The 21240-nt window shown below is 32.9% G+C and overlaps 3 protein-coding genes, 1 long non-coding RNA gene and 1 pseudogene across 4 annotated transcripts; 3 read left to right on the forward strand and 2 right to left on the reverse strand.

Annotated features, from left to right (window-relative positions):
• The first annotated feature begins 30 nt into the window (after nucleotides 1–30).
• LOC140961198 (uncharacterized) lies at nucleotides 31–973 on the forward strand. The gene is made up of 2 exons (XR_012172305.1): nucleotides 31–827; nucleotides 863–973. It is a non-coding gene; the product is annotated as an uncharacterized lncRNA (long non-coding RNA).
• A 1382-nt stretch (nucleotides 974–2355) lies between these two features.
• On the forward strand, nucleotides 2356–4015 carry LOC140971323 (temperature-induced lipocalin-1-like). The gene is made up of 2 exons (XM_073433538.1): nucleotides 2356–2827; nucleotides 3522–4015. Exons 1-2 carry the CDS (start codon nucleotides 2456–2458, stop codon nucleotides 3702–3704), a joined length of 555 nt encoding a protein of 184 aa, XP_073289639.1. The 5' UTR covers nucleotides 2356–2455; the 3' UTR covers nucleotides 3705–4015.
• A 658-nt stretch (nucleotides 4016–4673) lies between these two features.
• Nucleotides 4674–10639, forward strand: LOC140971324 (mannose-P-dolichol utilization defect 1 protein homolog 2-like). Its single transcript, XM_073433539.1, has 8 exons — nucleotides 4674–4982; nucleotides 6916–7069; nucleotides 9174–9246; nucleotides 9358–9424; nucleotides 9536–9595; nucleotides 9887–9947; nucleotides 10028–10069; nucleotides 10322–10639. The coding sequence occupies exons 1-8, from the start codon at nucleotides 4827–4829 to the stop codon at nucleotides 10423–10425; spliced, it is 717 nt and encodes a 238-aa protein (XP_073289640.1). The 5' UTR covers nucleotides 4674–4826; the 3' UTR covers nucleotides 10426–10639.
• Nucleotides 10640–11718: 1079 nt separating this feature from the next.
• Nucleotides 11719–13125, reverse strand: LOC140961204 (class V chitinase-like; annotated as a pseudogene).
• Nucleotides 13126–15929: 2804 nt separating this feature from the next.
• LOC140971325 (uncharacterized) lies at nucleotides 15930–20648 on the reverse strand. The gene is made up of 10 exons (XM_073433540.1): nucleotides 20412–20648; nucleotides 19435–19519; nucleotides 18190–18264; nucleotides 18049–18085; nucleotides 17256–17339; nucleotides 17111–17171; nucleotides 16873–16979; nucleotides 16518–16583; nucleotides 16316–16427; nucleotides 15930–16228 (listed from the first exon to the last, which is right to left on the reverse strand). Exons 1-10 carry the CDS (start codon nucleotides 20482–20484, stop codon nucleotides 16221–16223), a joined length of 708 nt encoding a protein of 235 aa, XP_073289641.1. The 5' UTR covers nucleotides 20485–20648; the 3' UTR covers nucleotides 15930–16220.
• Nucleotides 20649–21240: the final 592 nt, after the last annotated feature.

Genomic DNA, 21240 nt, shown 5'->3' on the forward strand with positions numbered 1-21240 from the left:
TATATATCATACATAAATATGCATATATTATGTTATATATATGTAATACATGTACTTAGATGGTTAGCATATATCTATTTACGAGGTATTTTAATTCTTGAGAGAGTGTTATCCCCCTTTCTCTCTACTTTCAAATTTATCCCCAGCTTATTCAAATATAAATTCTCTTATCTTCATATACTTATGTTATCAATTATTCAAATTTAAATTTTATAACAAAAAATTGTTAAAACACAACAATTATGTCCACACATGACACAACGCGCAAGTCAAATAGCTAGTGTGCGTTTCGAGGAACTGTGAAACCAAAATCGGAACGATTTTGAGGCCTAGAATTCAACAGGAAATACAAGTTTTGTGCCATAGAAAGTAGCGGGCATGTTTTGAGCGCAAAGAGTTTGAAGGAGGTGAAGCCGTCGGGTTGTTTGGTTTGTCAGAAAGAGTTTACAGAAAATGATAAATCAGTCATCAGTGGGAGCGAAGATGAGGTAACAGCTTTGTGGGAGAAGCTGAAGGAGGAGAAAGCAAAAAAGGATAATGGCAAGAAATCAAAGAAGATGAGCAATGTGAACGAGGAGAAGCCGGGGAAATCGACTGACAATGGGAAAAAACATAGGATTGAGTTAGTAAAAGGTGATGGCAATGGGCTGTCTAAGAAGTTCAAGGCAACGGATAAGATACCGACAAATGCAACCAAGGCGGTGTATGAATCGATCTTCACTTCATCTAAGAAGTCAAATTTCAAGGAGACTTATAGCTGCAGATCATTGCCACTCGGTCGGAACTGATGAGAAAGCGCACGATGCTGTATTGTATATATTGATTCAGTTATTGCTTTAGCAAAGAAATGTTTGATTTTTAGGCCTTTTTTTTAGCACTGTGCTGTTTGCTGTGATGGATACTGCTAACTTCATTTGTTTGGTGTGCCATTGAGATAATTTTAATTCATGAATTTGTTGCCTCCTTTTTACAATTTATGTTCCCCGAGTTTGATTGAAACATATGATTGATGGACTTATTGAGACTTGGGAAATGCTGTTAAGAAGTATGGAATGTTAGATAGCAGGTTTTGTCTGCCAATCCCAGAGCAAATTTGATTAAATTTCCCGCGGAATGAAGAGGCCCTTGAAATTTTCATGTCATTTTCTGATTATTTCAACATTATTAACATGATTTCCATATTTCCCATATATTTCTTTTTCAGTTGTCTGGTTTAAACTTTTGTCACGTAAGTGCTAGTAACCTACATTACAAGATGAAATATCCTCGAAGGACATGGAATTCTGTAAGCAAATCGAAGAGGAAATTGAATATTTTGAAGTAACGAATACAACAAATCCCTTATTTTCCTAACCAAGTGTGCAAGATCCGTTCCATTTCGATTGGTGCATATGATGCTGCTGCCATTCCACCGTAAACAATCTGATGCAAACGGCAGTTGGGATCGTCTTCTCAGATTCACTGCATGAGTTAGCAACGATGCTGACTTGTTATTCGTAGGAGATGCAGCCATGAAACACTTACATATATTTGTATCAAATTGAATTTTCTTTCTAATCGTTTTGAACGTCGGTCATTTTGATCATATGAATATAATAAATATCATGACAAAAAATATTATATAGATTAAATAGAAAATAAATTATTCAACTATGATTATTTGAGAATCACTTGTTGGCTTACCTCAATTAATTATTCTCCACTCTCAACGTTCTAATTTCCATGTTGTTTTTAATCATATGCGATAATTTCTCAAATTAACTTATCAACTGTTTTTTCGCGATTATTGATTATTCGTTTGATTGCAAGATTGATCAACTAATTTTGATTTGTATGATTTATTGTTGAATTAGATATCAAAATTGTAATTGTTTAACCCCTCTAATTTGTTAAACGTACAACTGAGATTAATATTTTTTGCTTTTGAATTATCAATTGTTTGGGAAAACAGTTGACTGAAATAAAATGCAACTGCTTATGTTTGTGTTATTCAATTGCATCATATTTGTTAGTTTTTAAATTAAATCTTAATGGCTTGTATGATATTGTTTTACTTGTAATTTGATGTGTGAGTTATCCCTTGTGTTATTCTGATAGATCAAAAACTTAACTGGAGCTGAATTGAAATCGAGTACTTAGACGTATGTGAAACTTCTTTATTTAGTTCAGGATGATTTAGGTGTTATTACGGTATGATTGAGGATCATATGTTGGAATCACAAAATCCTTTTTTGCATCTATTTCTGCCCAAAACCAAATGGATTAAGCGACGTCTCCATCCCGGCCATTTCTAGAGTCTTTCACATTACACGTCTAAGGTTGTGCTTTCTCCACGTTTCCAAAACCATCCTATATAATACATACGCTCGTTTTGGCTTAACCCGCAATCCAACACAACCTTATCAAGAATACCTTCCAAGTCCACGACACAAGCAACGCATTCTCGTTTAATTTAATGGGAAACAAAGAAATGGAGGTGGTGAAGGGTTTGAACGTAGAGAGATACATGGGAAGATGGTACGAAATAGCTTCATTTCGCTCGGCTTTTCAGCCCAAAAACGGCGTGGACACGAGGGCTACTTACACTTTGAATCCAGATGAGACTGTGCATGTTTTGAACGAGACATGGACGGGTGGGAAAAGGGGTTATATTGAAGGGACGGCTTGGAAAGTTGATCCGAAGAGCGACGAGGCGAAGCTGAAAGTTAAGTTCTACGTGCCCCCTTTCTTTCCTATAATTCCCGTTACTGGGGATTATTGGGTTTTGTACATTGATGAGGATTATCAGTATGCTTTGGTTGGGCAGCGCAGCAGGAAGTATCTTTGGGTATGTTTCTGGAAATCTTGCTTTTTCTATACGTGGTTTTTGTGTTGTTTGATGTGACTTGTGGATTCATGGTATTTTTATGTCTTTATTAAGGTTAGTTTGGATCCATCGTGGCTTTTAAGAAGCAATTCTCATGTTTGATGAGTTTTTGTGCTTTTAAATCAAGTGTTCTTTTAGGCATTTTAACGGAACAATCTGTATTTAAATACCTATTTAAAGCATGCTTTTTTAAAGAAATGCTGATGTGTTTCGAACGGAGTTCCAGTTCTTGTGGAATTCCTTTTGTCTCTTATTTCAACACCAAATGCAAACGCAAGATCAATCAATGCTCGCTTCTCATCTTGAGAAAAAACAGTATATAGTTTTTAGATTGCTCGTACACATTTTTTGGTTTCAAACCTCTGCTATAATGATCGGTCTTGGACTCTTTTATGTGAAGGGGTTAAGATTCAAGAAATTTAGGGGGTGAAATCATGTGAGTAGCAAGTGGCTAAGTGCTTTGGCTACGCTTGGGTAGCAAGCCTCGACTTTTTAAAGTATGATGTTCAAGGCAATTCACTTTCCGTTATACCGGGCAGCCACCAATCTTCTTAATTCATCGAATCATAATTTCAATAAGATATATGTTCACAACCTGTGGCTTTGCTACGAGTCTCGAGTTTCTTGTTATGTTTTGCTTGTTGGGTGTTGGCAGATTCTTTGTAGGCAATCTTCTCTTGACGAAGAAACATATAACCAACTGGTGGAGAAGGCCAAAGAAGAAGGATATGATGTTTCCAAACTGCACAAAACAACACATTCTGAAACTCCACCTGAGAGTGAGGGCCCGAAAGACACCAAAGGGATATGGTGGCTTAAATCCATCTTCGGGAAATGAATAATAGGAAACATTTAATTTGTATGTTATGGTGTTTTGAGTGTGTTTTGTGAGGTTTACTTGTTGATACTAGTTGCTTGTGCATGGATGTTCTGTGATTTTGGATTCTTGGTGTATTTGTAATTTCTGTTAATCGACCATTTGCTTTGGTGGCGTTCCAATTTGTTAGTATCATGCACGAGTGAAATCGTAAAAGAGAGGTGAGAAGTTGGGATTTTGATTCTGGTTTTGAATTTTGAAGGCATCGAATCGCATGGATATATGGTTCACCATCGTCGAGCCTATTTAATAAGTAAATTTTTGGTTTTCAATGATAAGTGATGAATTTCAAATATTTTCAATATAAATGTTTTTTAAAAAATTAATTATTCTAAATCTTCTTTCAAATCAAATTCATAAATTCACACTTTAAAATCAAATCCAAGTACAACATTATTGGAATCAACCTCAATCGGTTTCTTCTTAAGGTTTAGCAAAAATTTGTGTGAGACAGTCTAACGGGTCGTATTTTGTGAGACGGATCTTTTATTTAGGTCATCCATAAAAAAGTATTACTTTTTGTATTAAGAGTATTATTTTTTATTGTGAATATCGGTAGGATTGACCCGTCTTACAGATAAAGATTCGTGAGACCGTCTCACAAGGGACCTAAAATAAATGCTAATATCTATTTATTTTTTTCCTCTTCTAAGTACATGTGCTATATTCCCAATTTTTTATGTCATTTAGTTATGTCAATTTTCACACGAAATTTTTCATGAGGTGACTCATTCCAAAGTTATTTTAAGTCAAACACACATAACTTACACATAATTTTAGAGTTGTTATGTGATGAACTTGATATATAATATTTTTTTATAATTTGAGTAAAAATAATATTATTTTTACAATGAAATTAGATTGGATCGATCGGAAATTTCCTTCCAAAATTGACACTTAAGGAGTTTTCGTGATAATAAATAAAATAAAGATAATAATAAAAAAGGAGGGAGTGTAAAATAACTATTGACTTCCGAGCGAAGCCCACCTCACAAGGACCGAAACCGGCCACCACAGCTCCACCCAGCGGGCACCAGATCCGCCACACGCAGGTCCAGTCTGCAACCGGGATCCCGAAGCAAAATGGTGGAGATGAAATTTATTGGGATGGACTTTGGCTGCGCATTGGGATCGCTAAGCAATGGCGAGTTCCCTGAAAAGGATTGCTTGCTTCCGCTGATATCAAAGCTATTGGGTTACTGCATCGTCGCTGCGTCTACCACTGTCAAATTACCACAGGTGATTACTCAGTTTATTTACTTTACATTTGCATCGATAAAACGAATCTATTAGTGTAGTTAAGGTTGTTTCTCGTGCATTGATTGTTGTATTGATTGGACTTGGCGGGATTATAGTTGTAGATCCATGTTTGCTGCACTTCATTCTTGAGGTTTTTGGGCAAAAAAATGATGAGAGTTCTGATTTTTGGCGCCTTATTGTGAACTCGGTGCACCAGATTTTAGTATCTTGGATGGGGGGACACGAGAGGGTGGGGAAGGTTTTTTTGCTGAAGTTACAGTAATTCGAATTTTTAAAGGACTTATGCTTAAAATAGAATGGATAAATTTACCCTTTTGCCTTGTATTGCGAAAAGTAATTCGAATTTGCTATAGAACCCAATGTGTGAGTTAGGTACATCATTTAGGAATTGGGTTATTTGCTATTTGAATTTAGATTTTTTTTTATTTGCTTCAAATGTCTTGAAATGTTCTTTGTCTGCTTGATTTTGCATTAGGTTTCATTTGACGGATCCTATGAACTTGTATATTTTCTATACAATCTCAGGACATGAAAATCGCGTGTTCTGTGTGGATTGGGACTTGAGATCATTGTTTTCTTTTCCACATGGTTATCAATTTTAGTTTGGATGATTTGTGTTGCTTTGAGATGTACGGTTCTCTTAATTGAAACATTATCAAATTCTGGGTTTAACGAGATTAAAGAATTTCATTATCATGTTTTAGATCTATCGTAATTGTTTGGATACTTTTTGGGCCATGTGACTTTCAAAACCTTCACCAATCATTTATAGTAATTTTGTCAATCATAGGGATGATGTATTATAAATTCACCTCATATTGGAGTAATTCAAAATCCGTAATGAATCGAACATAATTGCCAAATTGAAAGTGGGATATCATAATTCGTCAAAATATTCCATGCTCATAGAAATGATTATCAAATTAGAATCTTTCACTGTAGTTGTTTAGCCTGAAAGATAAAAATTACTTGGGGAAAAATAAATGCACAAATTTATATGTGGGTGATAATAGTTTCTTTAGATGTTTTTTGGTTCTCCATTAAAATCTTGAAAAAGCTCTCTGGTCTAGTCTGCATTGATATGGATTATGAAGGATCTGTTAGAAACCTTGAATATGCTGGGAAATGGATAAGCTGAATCTCAATTTTAAATTATTCCACTCTTCAATTCATTCATAGGATAAACTTTTCACACTTTCACTTCTTTAATCTGAATATGTCCTGTGATTCAACATAATTGTATGATATCACTCGAGTAAATTGATGTTCTCAAGTTTATTGTTCACAGTTTATTCATGATATCCAAGTGGGATCAGTTAATTGCGTCCATAGATTTGTATAAAATATTTTGACCTGTGGAACAATTACGGGGCTTGAATTTGTGATCATGCTTCAATTATTATAAATCTTTGCATAGTTATGGAAGCTGATGTAAAATTAAGAGACATGAAAATCTAATCTGACTTTAGAATCTTTATATATATGTGTTTTTAGATTTCCTTGATCCAATGAAAGCATCACATTCCAGTCTTTCTGTTACATATAGCAGTGATAAACTGGGAAATATTGAATAGGAACAAGTTGTAGATTTCAGCATACCTGATAATGACTTGCGTAATGTGCTTATTCCACATGCAAACTTTAAGATTGGTGCCACTAGTTGTGGGTTAAGATTAAAATCAAAGCATTGTAGACTACATAAGAACAATCAAGAAGAGGAAGTGTTTAGTATTTGTGGAGTGTGTTGGCTGCCTAAAATGTTTAGCATTTTATTTCCCCCCCTTTACGTGCCTGTAACACAGTGAAAAGAGCTTTAAATGTGTACATGTTTAATTGTCAAGTCAGTTTAATCATTTTATCTTGAAACTTGTGATTTAGCTGTTCAATACCATTTGTTGCTGCTCTTTTTCAGATACTGAAAATATTGAAAAATAGTAGTGTGCGGGGCCTAAGTATTTTGTCTTTCGAACTTGAAGTAGTTGGTTATACCATTGCTTTAGCTTATTGTCTTCACAAAGGGCTCCCCTTTTCAGCATATGGGGAGCTGGCATTCCTTTTGCTCCAAGGTATGTTTAATAAGGTTCCAGCTTTCAAGTTTTCCACCATTTCTGATATCACGTGATATAGAATTATTTGTTTTTTGTGTTACTGCTTAGCAAAAAGCTTTACTATTATATTATAAGCCCGATCAAAATTTATAAAGAATTAATAGCTCAACTCACATTAAACATATACACCAATAGGCAAATATAATATAATTAATCACATACATAAATTACCTATATCTATCAATTTTTTTATCACTCCTTATTACATATTTAGATCCTTTAATCATCTCATACCACCCCATACCACGTACTAAATATTACTTTAACGTAATTCACTCATGAATTGTGGGCCATTGCTGCGCTCACTTCTCTTACTTTTCAATCAAAATTCGAATTGCTACTTATGTTTTTAAATTAATTATTATATATAATTAAAAAAATATGATAAAAGTATATTATTATATATATATAAATACTAGCGCGTGTGCTTCGATGGCTAGTATTGAGAACACAATATATACACTTATATTAGGATTTTAATTCTGTTACAATATGCTTGAGAAACTAGCCTCGAGCTTGATATCAAAAAGGTTATTATCAAGTGTATATTCTAAGCACTCCGATTGTACTTCTTTTAAACCCCATAGTCCATACTAACATAAATATAAATGCACCAATTAAATACAAATGCAAGATTCAAACCACAAGCGCATAACGTCAAGTTTTAATATAATGGTGAAGAGAGAGTTGTTGTTTTACAAGACTAACTAGTAGTACCAATTAAAATTATTTAAACTATATTAACCTATGACTAAAATAAAATTAAAATAACTGAATTTCCACACTATACAATTAAGATGGCAGGATCAAGATTCCGGTTAATTTTGGTCGAATTTCCATATATTTATGAGGTGATGGGATTTTCTAANATCATATACTAAAATATTTTCTTCCACTCTTATATTGCGTAATTAATTAAAATACATTCATATAATTCTATTTACACTTTTATATTGCTTAATCAATTCAAATCATTTCATATCATTGTATTTGTATTGTTATGTTAGTTCAATTTAGTACTTAATTTGACAAATCATTATTCCAAATTCTTATAATTTGTTTTGATTTATTTTTTCCCGAACGAAATGTTGTTTGATGTATTGGATGATCAATATGCAAAGAGTAAAAAATATTTTTATTATTAATTTAATTTTTAGTTATTTAGAATATGAGCTCACGTGCGGATGCACGTGCTTTTATGCTAGTTATTTAATATACCTTTTCGAGCTATATCATTCCCCTATATAGTTTGCAACAATTTAATATTTTTAAATTGTTTAACAAATTAATATTGCATTTAACATCTTTGAAAATCGCTAGTCTTCTATTAAATAATTTATAGCTATCACACATGTATTTTACTTCATCTTTCGATCTCAGTCTAAACATGTAATTTTCGGTAGTATTATAATCATTCAAAGGCTCAATCTTTGAAATTGTTAGAACAATAAAACATGCACTCGGAAAATTTAGGAAATTAACCAGATAATAATTTAATCATAGGTTAAAAAAGGGTCCCCTAATTTTGATAAACTAAACTTAGTTCATAGCTGGGACGAATAAATGAAGTCTTAACAATGTTTAGCAAAACATCAACGTCAGCAATCCAAACACAATTAAGAGACAGTTTAATATTAGGATAAACTCTTGAAATATCTTTGTTTTGTTGATCCTTCTTTGTTTCCCTTGCGCTCTTCCTTGCTCCTCCCTGGATTTTTTCTTTGATTTTTATGCTGAAAGTTTTTCCAAAAGTGGCCGCTGCTTCTATCTTTTCTTCTTTCCAAATATATCGCACCTTCCCCTCAAAACTAATGTGCATTTTGTATGTATGTGAATTAACGTGGAACCCTAGGCCCACTAATCCTTTTATTTTTCAGATGCAAGTTAAGTATATCTGAATATGCATCGGTCCTTGCAATAACAGTGTTAATCCAAAGCCTTGTTGGTCTTGATATACATTGAATAATTCTTGAAATCAAGCTTGATAAACTTAACTTGTTAGGTGCTTAAAAAAACATTTGACAAATTTCATATTCATTGCTCTCTTTTCTGTTCTTTGCAGGCATAATTCTGGTAGCAATCATATACTATTTTTCTCAACCTCTAGGAACCATGACATGGATCAGGGCATTACTGTATCCTTTGAATGCCGTTTTATATATTGTAGAATCTCCGTTTCCTTTTTAATGAACTTTTTTGTATGATCGGATAATGTAAATTCCATTTCCTTGACCACTTAACTGCGGATATTGTGCTATTGCACCAACTATCTTAGCTGGTCAAATTGATCCCATACTTTTTGAGGCTCTATATGTGAGTCAGCAATGTCTACTATTTATGCTCTTTGCTCTTGATATTATGCAACAGTAATATTTACGAAGTTTGAGCATGGAAAGTTTAATTTGTGTGAGTCAAATTTCACAGGCTTCTCAACATGCAATATTTTTCTGTGCAAGGATTCCACAGATTTGGGCCAACTTAAAAGTAAGGATTTAATTCAACCTTATTTCTTTCTATTTTAATAACCATGAGATGTCTATTTTGATCTCATCACGTATACTCATTCCATGATTAAAATTTTCATTCTGCAATATAGTTCCAAGGATACTTAAATAAAATATGGTGTCTTGCAAGGGTGAATGATATGTTCAAAATTGCACAAAAAGTTGTGATTTGCGTCAATTGTTCAGGATGAAAATTTTCTAGTAATAAAATTGAAAATAATACTGATTCCCCCTTATTGTACTAACAAGTTATTATTGCTGTTTTGAGCAGAACAAAAGTACGGGCGAGCTTAGCTTTTTGACATCGTTGATGAATTTTGCTGGTTCGATGGGTAAGTTTGTTGTATTTGCAAAATTCAGATTTAATGGGAGGTATGTAATTGTCTAATGGCTGTTAATTTCTCTTTGCCAGTAAGGGTCTTCACCAGCATTCAGGAAAAGGCGCCAACAAGTGGTAAAATTACTTCTTCTTTTTTGCTGGAAATTAATATTGGCAGTGCAACCTATGAAAACATTAAAATATAATGACTCCTCATAATCTCACGTGATTACCATCGATGATTTATAAGGCAGACTTCAGCTCTCTGTGTTCTTGGAATTTGCATTTTTGTCCCTGGTTAATCGAGTTGAAATGGAGGTTTTGTATCTTAATTACTCATTTTAGGAGTCCTTTAAACTGACTTTGATCTTCTTGAATTTGTTGTAGTGGTTTTGGGCTCCATTATTGGCATTATGACTAATGGCACCATCTTAAGTCAGATAATTATGTACCAAAAACCACCTGCAAAGAAACAAAAGAAAGCCGATTAGAGAACTGAAGATGGCTCCTCCAGCTTTCTTATGCTGCCAACACCAAGACTGAATTTTGGTGGCAAAATTTATGCGCAGTTGCACCGTAACAGCTCTCAGCTGTTTGATTATGTAGTTTTTTTCAATCTAAACGTTCAAGGTTTTTGTTTATTAGAAAATTTGTTCTTGCAGGCGATAGTCATGTAGAATGTTTTCCGTCTGTGTTATTTCTGAATTTGAGAAATATGTTTAGATTATATAATAGAATAGATGGTTTCTAATTGGCCTTTCCCCGATGCAACCATACCGTGCTCCATGCTCGAACAACTTTGTCACCATGGTAAACTCACAAATATACCGGAAAATAACTATTTTGGTCCCAATAGTTTAGTTTTTGAACTTTTTATGATGACAGTTTTGTCTCGTAAACTTTTAAAAAGAGCGTAAAATTTGTTTTTACCCCACTATCTAAAATAATGAGCATAAATTCGTGCTTTACTTGGTCAAATACTACACGTGATTCAATTAACGAGTCAACATAACAAAATAAATAAATAATACGATTCCTCTTCTAAGGATTGCAAATAATATAACCAAATCTGAAGTGACAGATACGAGATATCCTAGTATGCCCACTAATGGTATGTGCTTTAATAATTAGGAAATTTTTTTTTTTTGGTCAAATCTTTCAATTTGAAAGTTTGCTCACTAAATTTTCAAAGTTTGATTTTTGGTACATTAATTTTAAATTTTTGACTATTTTGTTTCAATTGTCAATATATCATCGATAAATGTCGACATCAAAAATTGTTGATTTGTCATATGATATGTCAAAAATTGAACTAAAATAGTCGAAAATTTAAAGTTAGTGAACAAAACCTAACTTTGGACTAAAACATAAAATTATATAAGATAGTGGACTAAAAAAATCATTTTCCCACAATTACTTGTACAATGATTGAATGAAATTATATTTGTATTCTTAACTTTAGTTCGAATCATTATTTGCATTTATAAGGAGAAAAAAATGGAGAAAGCAAAAATAATGCGTCGGATGTAAGTTTTGAAATTCCTCATTTTTTTTTATCTCCAAATATATTTGTCTTATGTTTTAGTTTTATTATATTATGACCGTTAATATTTATTTCATTTTATAGTCTAGTTATGGTGAACCTTTTGACTTTATTTAGTGGGCCATCAATTGAGTTTTTGTTTTGTCAGATGCTAAAACCGACTGAGTATCATTGTCACCGATCGACATCCTCAGATTAATGTAGGCTATTTGAGTTTTTAGGATTTCAGAACCCCCATGTCTCAGATTTAATTAACAGTCTTTTTGTTCTGAACCATGTACGTTTACAAGTATCTCATATCATTCTATTTATTCCATTCCTTGTATTATTGACAGCCGACTCGTATCCATAAGCTTCATGCTCCCCATGATTGTTTAGCTGCATCAACATTCAATAAACAAAAAGATCAAGAGCTTGAAAGTCACTTCATTGATGGATGTTTCTGTGGGTGAGCTGATCAAAACTGTGTATATTTGCGTGTGTGAGTGTATTTTTCTGGTCCTTTTAATTCTTACCGTTAGCAGATGTAATAATATAATTAAGAAGCTCAAATTTGATTGTAACCTTGTTTAGATAGAGCCCAGTTGCTATCAACTCCCACATGCCATGCAAAGTAACCAAGCAACCCTTTCTGCTTGGCATACGAAACTTTAGCAACAACCGATTGAGTGTCATCGTAACCGATCCACGTCGTCCCCGAGTAGCAGTAATTCGTCACAATGGTGGAATTGTAGACAACCACCGTGCCACTATTCTGCGATATGAAATTTCTGATTTGATTGTAGCCCATCGCACCGCTATCTGGTCAGGCAGGTCCAGTTGATGGTGCCAACAATGCATGATTATTGGCATTGGCCAAACGCCAAGCATACCCGTAAAACGGTATCCCAAGTGCCAGTTTCTTGGCACTTAAACCTGCCTGAATCCAAGAATTGATTCCATAGCTTCCACTAACTTGGCTGGTTGAATCATACAGCATAGAATGTGAATTTGTGTATCTATACCATGAAGGATCGTAAAAGTCATACGCCATAGCGTTGACCCAATCAAGATTCTGGTTTATCGAATTCACGGGGTAGTTCAGTCCGTTCAAACTCGCGGCGTAGTAAAACGCTGCCGTTAACAAAAGGGGTGGCTTCCCAGAGCTCTGGGCCTAGGTCGTGACAGCGGTGCGCCATTCTGTTAAAAGAGTACCTAAATTAGTCATGTCCGAAGATGTTTGCGGGTACTCCCAATCGAGATCAAGCCCGAAAAATCCATAGAATCTGGCTAATCTTATCGAAGAATCGATGAAAGATTTTCTCGAGGATGACTGGCTAGCCATCTGAGAGAAGACAGTTTTGTTAGCACTTCCACCACCACTGGACAAAAGGGTTTTGACTGAAGGGTTTTTGAGTTGTACAGTTCTTGTGAACTGGTAGAAGGAAGCATTATTTGCGGAAGAAATGGTGACTTTTTTGGTTTGGGTATCAAGATCCGCAAATGCGCAGAATATGTGCGTGAAAAGAGACGAGTTGATGTTTGAGGCTGCGAATCCACTGTCTTGGAACCAGTACACACCATTCACTGCATTTTGTCCCGCACAAAATCGCAGTTGAAGGATAGAAAGGACGGAGAAAATAAGGAAGATCTTCGTTCAGTCAGCCATGAAAAGATGAAGATATTCATCTACCTTTTTATAGTAACAAATTCTCGAATTGCAGCAGATAACATATCACGTGGCATGACTTTGAATTAGAAGTATAGACAAAAAAAAAGTTAGGCTATCCTATACTTGCTATTTATAGTTAATAAAAAATTTATTAATATATATGTAAAATATCCATGAAATTCATCAATATATATATATAACTTGGAATACCTTTGTTCGTTTGAATTCGAATGATCGCAAAGAATTAAATATAGCAATTTTCCTATAACTTATAATAGATATAGATCAAGGTATATATGTTCTTTGTTTATTATGGGTTACATCAATCTGACATTTTTGACCACACCCATGATGAAATAATTTTCCATCTTGATTAGGTGGAATAATAGGATAGGTAGTGCATGCACTAAAGTTTTTAATGAATTGAATTTATGCAAAGTTTGACATTTTCTCCTATGGTAACTTCACTAATATATGTATAAGCAAACGTTTTCAATTTTGAAACGCAATTGAATGCTTTTGGATTGGTTTTCGGGAAATCGATCTATATATTTAATTAAATTCTTTTTAGCAATATACGAGCTCCTTAATTTTTTGTTTTTAACTATTTGTCTGGCCTTTAGCATCATATTCAGTCCTATATATTTATCTATTTACAATTTTGAGATAATCATTATCTTTTTAATTTTTTTCAATTCGGTCGTTTTTTCGAACATGCGCTGATGTGATCCCGATATGACTCTGACTTGATTCTGACATGATGCTCGTGTGTGCAGTGTTATATCAACACTCATAATGAAAAATTGACTAAATGTACAAAAATTTGAAATATACATGACTAAAACTCAATTTTCACAACACAGAAGACCAAAATTATAAACAGAACAAAAGTAAATAACAAAATTGCAATTTTTCATATATATATATGGTTTTTACTTTGATAAATACCTTTATGCTCATTTACAATCTTAATAGATTACTAGATTGTTTGATAAAATATCGAACTAATGCCATTCCAAGGAAAGTTCTTAGCCACTGATGACCGATCCTTTTGTTTTTTTGTGCACTTGATATTTGAAATTACCAAATTATATAAATAAAGCGTGTATTTATGCAGGAAATAAAGATAATTTACTAAAAGTATCATTCATTTGTTAAACATATCAAAATTAATTTGTAAGTTGATCTATTTTTTGTTTTGCTAATTTAATTAGTGAAAAATTTGTTATTTACATCCGACGTATGTCAACATTCCAATTCATTGAATACAGGCAAGAGGCTCGAAGTTTCTGAATTTTGTAAATTTAAAATTTTAACATTCCAATAACTGTCCACATTTGGCGTCTGCCATATTGTTTTATTTAATAATAAATAAATTACAGGACATCTTTGTCAAAATTCTTCACTAAAGACAATTTTTACAAATTTATCAGTAATTAAACATTTTGAAATGAGACGATTCAATATTAAATTTGAAGGAAGAAATTTGGTTTTTATAAAAGAATATCCATTAAATGAATACTTGGTTTATTTTCCATGCACCAAAGACTTTACTTGTTCAAAGTGAACCTTTTTTCCAACCAATTAATGGACCGTCTTAGGTGACGTGGATGAGAGAAAACATCACGTATCTCTCACTCTTCATCTCGATATATCACAAAATTTCAATATAATCAATATGTTAGTTATATATTCGAAAATTTCGACATTTTCTATCGGACTAGTATGGTACCTAGGTATAAAAGTTGGCCACGTACAAGAGATGCATGAATTCCAGTTTACAGCGTATGTGTTACTGTTGTCTATGTCATCCAAGAGCTAGCATGCATGGATTGGCTGCAGCATAACATGGTGACCAACGCTATAAAAATTAACACAATTACTTTTTAATACTCATTTATATAATTTAAATTATTTTTATGTAATAGATAGTGTGATCGTCGCTATACAAATTAAATCATGATGTGTACATACACTCTTCATAATTTTTAAGGTGAAGATATTATTTTGAATCATCTTCATTTTAACCAAGTAACCACTAAATATTAATATTAACTTATGTGCNAATTAGTGAAGGAGTAATATTATTAAATTTTGTTTTGTCCATGTTTTTTTTATATATTACGAATGTTGATGGTTTTTAGTAAGTATATTTTGTTGAGTAACCAAATTTTTAAATAAGTTTCTGAAAATAATAAAGAGGAAACTGTTGCCAACTTATATTATCAAAAATAAAAAAGAAATGCATCAAGCAAAAAGTACATATGTGGCATAAATATTTCTTATTCAATTGACTACTAATATTTTGAAATAACAATAGATATTAAGAACATAATTTGGAGAACAATGGCAATAAGCAAGAAAACTCACACATATGATGAAACAATATTATTTATTAATGGCTCTCACCTCATATTCAAGCAATCAAAGGTGTTTATTATCCTTCATGGGTTTAACTTTGCGTTTCCTCGCGCCAAACTTGAAAAGTATTGATGGTTACAGTATCAATTTCTGTTTATTATGGTTGGAAGTTTGTGTTTGTGTTTATTTACTTTGTTCAGTCATACTTGGATTGGCTTTGTAACAAAATAAGTTTTCAAGTCTGAAAATGGTATATATATATATATATACATATATATATATATATATGATCAATTTGTCTTGCAATTTTGACCAATGAGAAGTTTGTAAAATGGTCAAGATTTATTGATGTTTTCGATAATTTTTCAAATTGAATTTTTTACTTTCCAAAAATGATATTTAGAGTGCTGGGACTCGGGAGCAATAGTTTTCTTATTACTCACCACGGTAAAACATGCATCATTTCCTACCCTTTCAGTTAAGAAAGAGTCAAAATAACAATTAATGAGACAAATTTCAATTGACAATAGCAAATGACTCGGACCGTAAATTTGTGTTTCGACTTGTTCGTGTTTCTGAGAGATGGATCAGTAAAGACACTCTTCTCATTTACAAAAGAATTTGTAAAACTGGGACTCGTAAAGAGTTGCAATGACATCATCTTAGTAAAAAACTGTAAAAATGGCCAGCAGCTAGGCTCCATGGTAAGTATCGACGCTCAGCGTTATGATCTATAAATCTGCAAACGTTGATTCAAGGGACTGCTAATAAAGGCAGTAAAAGTTAATGGTTTTTTAACTGGACTAGAAAAGGGTTCTGAGGATACCTTGCAAAGGGATTGCATGAAATCCACTTTCTCTCAACCATTCAACAAAATTATCAAGAATTAGAGGCCAAGCATCACCAGAATCGTAATTCTGAAGGACAGGAAAGCTTATCTACGAAAGTAGATACATCGTGTAAATATAATATAAAATAAAAACTGAAGGATGCAATGAAAATCAAGTCATAACAGAGGAGAGAATTACCTCTTTGCAAAATCGATAAAAGCCTATCCATTGGTCCATGTTCATCATCTTGTAATCTTTCTGGGTCTAACATTCAAATAAATTTGAGAAATAAATAAGCGCAAACTACAAGTTTGATGAAACCAAACAGGCAAGGGAGGGGAAAAACAGATCATAAAGCAACTAATGAGGTAACTCGTTCTTGTTTCGAAGGGAAAAAAGGAAAATTGTGGTCAACAAAATATCCCAATAGTAGAGCTGTTGGTTTTCTAGATCCCAGGTCTTGGGTTTGAGTCAGATCGTGTGTGTCATCCTCTTTCTATAAAAACCAATAAGGTAAATTAAAACCATAATGATATGATAAGTGCACACTCACCTTAAGAAATTCAATGAAGAGAGTAACTTGTAGCTGATATTGAGACTTTAGAATTAGATCTAGTAATATGCAAATGGTCTCCATGTCCAAAAATTTCTTCTGTTCGTCTGAGAAAGTAGAACCACCAAAATTAAAAAGAGGGACTATTTAGAATCGCAGAACATGAGAAAGTTCACTGTAGAAAAACTCTGCAACTGCTTGAAATGTGCAGGGAGGTCCTGCCAAATCCAATGCTTACCAGTAAGGTGGTAACGAAATGCAAAAATATAGAAATCCTCAAAATTTTCTGGCATCAAGACCTGAACATAAACAAAATTAGGATAGTTAGGTCAGATTTCACAGGGGCAGAAAATGAACACGGAACTTATGCCAACAGAAATTACCTCTTTCTCCAGTTGTGATAGTGCTGTCTTCAATTTATTGAAACTGTTAACTTGAAGAGCCATCAAACCACTTTGCCACTCATCCTGATAAGTATGGGAGACGAATGAAGTTGAAAAATACACAAATTGTCTGGTAACGTAAATAACAACATAAAAAGAGATATTTACAAACGAAAACCACAGCATCTTGTGACACGGGTATGCAACTAAATATATTTAAGTTAATCTTATAGATAATCTCGTTCTACAACATTTATCACCTTGAAGATTTTATTATTACCGCCGCAAGTGAGAAAGGATAGATATTTGAACATCTGATTCTGGATTGTGTATAAAATATAAATATTCATCATTTCATCTTCATATATTTATAACTTTTCTTTCAACTAATTAAGTGGCTAGATAAATTGGGAACTGATGAAACAAAGTCATCATTGCCTATAAATTTACCTGTTAAACAAGATACGCAATTCAGTCATGAAAAATGGAAAGAGAAACAGAGTAAAACTAACAACTAACTACTTTGTAAAATACACACACCATTGCACAGGAAGAAGACTTGTGTACTCAAGAAGATAATAACACATCCTACTGGCTTACTGCATGCTTTGTAAGATACAAACCAACATATTACCATTCCACAAGAATAAGAGCACAAAAACACAACTTATCAACACAATACATGTTGACACATAAGACGAATGAATGAAAAGGTGCACATATATTAGAACGGCATTCCAAGATAAGAACATAATAGATAACACATGAAGGGTTAAAAAGAAGAATCACTTACTAGTGTAAAGTATCCTTGCATTTCAGCTTTCAATTTCCTTAAAAAGGTAAATATGAGAGTGATCAGGTCCACAGCAAACATATGGTACATTCTGGTACTGATAGTTATGTGCTGAGATCTTTCAGCAACCATGAAACTTACCAAGCAAACATCAAAACCCTGACATCAGTATGATCCACTTTTAAATCTGAACATAATTTTTCTATCCCTTCTGGGCTGTCAACAAAATTAAAGGCATGAGATTTTCATTCATTTGACAATATCACATATCCTGATCTGACTGTTGTAATCAGATAAACAGATAAAACAACTTTTTTAAGTTTTGGAATACATAGCATTAAGCATAGGTTATATGGAAAAATTATTGGAACGGCATCTATATAATACTCTGGAAAGCAAACCACCAAAAAGCTTGTACTCGACTAAATGACATTTATTTACAAATGTGAGCACTAAGCTGATGCGCATAGCCCTACGGTTTTAATCTAAAAATGTAAGATAAAGATGGACTTAGTATTAAACCAATAAGATTTCCTTTCAAATAAACATTTTTGTTGGAAACTACATTGAGATTTACCAATATGGAATAGATTTGTTACAAGAAAAGCGGCCCTTTTATTATGGGTATTGTCTGATATGATAGCGGACATCTTTTCTTTGTTATATTTTCTCTCTCTTATCGGAACTGCATACCCAGTTTTTTGGAGTTGTCTCTCTGTAGCTGCCAAAAGTCTGTAAATTGGTATGTGATTCTCTTAATTGTTCTGGAAGACTTTCATAAAATTAATTTTGTCTTTCAGTTTAATTCCTATCTGAAGAACAAAAAATTAACATTCGCCCTCGAGATGGAAAAAAGACATTTTGCAATCCCAGCTTGCAAATGATCTTGCAGAAATCTGGACTTGCTAGCACTTGCAACCATACGTCGCCGAGGTGTCACTCAATGAATGGAGCACATGATGTGAAAATTTGTCCACTGTGGAGCTCCTCCTCTACAAAGTGTCAATCAAATTCTCGGTAGTTCATCCTGCCTTGTGCAATCAAGTACTACTATTAACCATGGAGCTCAAAATGATAGGCATCCTTTAGTGTTCTTACCATAATTTCCTTGTACTCTTCTTGAATTGATTATATAGCCATGTTATAAAACGAAGTAAATGAACTTAATAACATACTGTGCCTTGTTCTCCTTATAATCAACATATCTCGAAAGGATTCAAATAAATACAACATGATCATTATTTCATACTGAACCACAAGGGCAAGTGATAGATGTATGTTACAGTTCTATCCACAGAAAGGGGACAGTCACATCTTCAGCACTCATAGCATGCCTTAGGTATGTTTGTATGGTAGAAAACTGTAAATTGAAATATAAACACTCACTCGATCAAGCCTGAAAATTTATTAGAGTATTTGGCGAAAAGTGTATTGACACGTTTCGGCATCTTTCTCACAGCTTTACTTGATGCTAAAAAAAAGGATATAGTCAGGAAACAAATGATGAAATCTATACATGTCTATGCAATCGTGCAATGCCAGCGAATAGTCTTTAACTTCAAATGCACATGACACTCAATCCAAATAGCCATGGAAGATCAACTTAGTGTACAACATAAATAAAATATGGATTATCTTACTGGCAAACATGCTTGACATCCAACACAACTAAAAAACTCATATTATATACAATTTTCGCTAATATTATGATATATAGTAATTCTCTGTGCAGATCTAATGACCATGATCCTTGAAAAAGGGGCCAAGACTTGATATATCATAATGCAGAAAAAGATAAGTGAAATTATATAAACTAATTTATCCTTTACTCCCATACTCGTTAGAAAGACTGTCAACCTACGCCAAGGCTATTTCAAATCAAAATTTCAATTTCTGGAGAATTTTAATCATGTTACATTCGAAATTTAATATCAAAGAGAGAAAATAAATAATTATATAAAGCAGAAGAACCAATCATAGAAATTTGCTTCGACTCCATACATAAAAAAGTAAGCACACTTTCAACATTTCCAAAATCAGTCTTTGTTTACAAAAACTCACGCATAATTTTGATGAAGTTTTTCAAGTAAAAGTTTACTGTTCTCCTAATGATGTCATATTTACAACAGTATGATATAGTATTTTTATCCCATTTTTTATTAGACCCAAACTTTACCTTCAAGAAATCCCATCAAAAAACACAGTCCCAACTCAAGAATACATGAAATACACACCAAATTCAATCAGCGAAGCCAATTAAGCAATATGCGTTCAGGTGCCGAAAACCAAATAAAACCAGAACACACTGCTACAAGAGTCACGTCATTTCATTAAAAAGGAAAAGAAGAAGTCATAAAATATACCAGAACCAACACAGGCAATCTTGACAGAAGCCAAGGTTGGCTGATCAGATTTTCTCTTACTGGCAACCGACATTTTCCCTTTGTGTTTTAATTCTCTTCCAAGATTTCAAATTCAAGAAACGGGATTCTCGATGGGTTTTTCAGGGTCGTTAATTTCACCTTTTCCAACGAGAGGGGAAGGAACACGACGAGTTTCAGAAGGGGAGATGAGAAAAGAAGGCTATTTAAAGGTTTATTTCGCACTATCTTTTAAAAATTAAAAACATATATTTCCAACCTACAACACAAAATTATTTATTTATATTTTCCGGAAAGGTATATACAATGGTTATGTTCTAGAGAGTTCTGGGCCTAGTGCATATGCGGCATATTCTCTGATTTTTATTTTATTTTCACTGATATTTCATATATATTATTTTGTTTATCAAATTTTTAAACAATAAATAAATATTTTTTAAAAATTCAAATTTTTTGTCACTTATTAGATAATAAATTTTGATAAAAAATTTTTAATTATTTTTCTTTGAACATGTTAAAAATATTTATATTAAATTTTTATCAAGATACATATATTAAAGTTTTATTAAGATACATAATAATAATAATAGTAGTTTATGGGAAGTTAATATACCAAAAATTCACGATTTTTTTTAAAAAGTTGAAAAACCTAATATTATATTAAAATTTTTATATTTGATTTAGTATGATATATAGTAGTAAAAATTAAATATATAAAAGTATCATACAACTCAAAATCATATTCAAAATTAAATAGAATGATATAATCAATACAGATACATAAAAGCATTTTATATTTTTAAAGAACATC

Source organism: Primulina huaijiensis, chromosome 2, assembly GCF_012295235.1.
Source record: "Primulina huaijiensis isolate GDHJ02 chromosome 2, ASM1229523v2, whole genome shotgun sequence".
Lineage (NCBI taxonomy): Eukaryota > Viridiplantae > Streptophyta > Magnoliopsida > Lamiales > Gesneriaceae > Primulina > Primulina huaijiensis.

Coding starts and splice junctions, on each gene's coding strand:
- LOC140971323 (XM_073433538.1), top strand. CDS start 2,456: ATGGGAAACAAAGAAATGGAGGTGGTGAAGGGTTTGAACGTAGAGAGA. Junction 2,828..3,521: donor GCAGCAGGAAGTATCTTTGG/GTATGTTTCTGG, acceptor GGGTGTTGGCAG/ATTCTTTGTAGGCAATCTTC.
- LOC140971324 (XM_073433539.1), top strand. CDS start 4,827: ATGGTGGAGATGAAATTTATTGGGATGGACTTTGGCTGCGCATTGGGA. Junction 9,247..9,357: donor ACATGGATCAGGGCATTACT/GTATCCTTTGAA, acceptor ACTTAACTGCGG/ATATTGTGCTATTGCACCAA. Junction 9,948..10,027: donor GAATTTTGCTGGTTCGATGG/GTAAGTTTGTTG, acceptor TCTCTTTGCCAG/TAAGGGTCTTCACCAGCATT.
- LOC140971325 (XM_073433540.1), bottom strand. CDS start 20,484: ATGTCGGTTGCCAGTAAGAGAAAATCTGATCAGCCAACCTTGGCTTCT. Junction 19,520..20,411: donor GATTGCCTGTGTTGGTTCTG/GTATATTTTATG, acceptor CCTTTTTTTTAG/CATCAAGTAAAGCTGTGAGA. Junction 17,340..18,048: donor TGCAAGGATACTTTACACTA/GTAAGTGATTCT, acceptor CATACTTATCAG/GATGAGTGGCAAAGTGGTTT.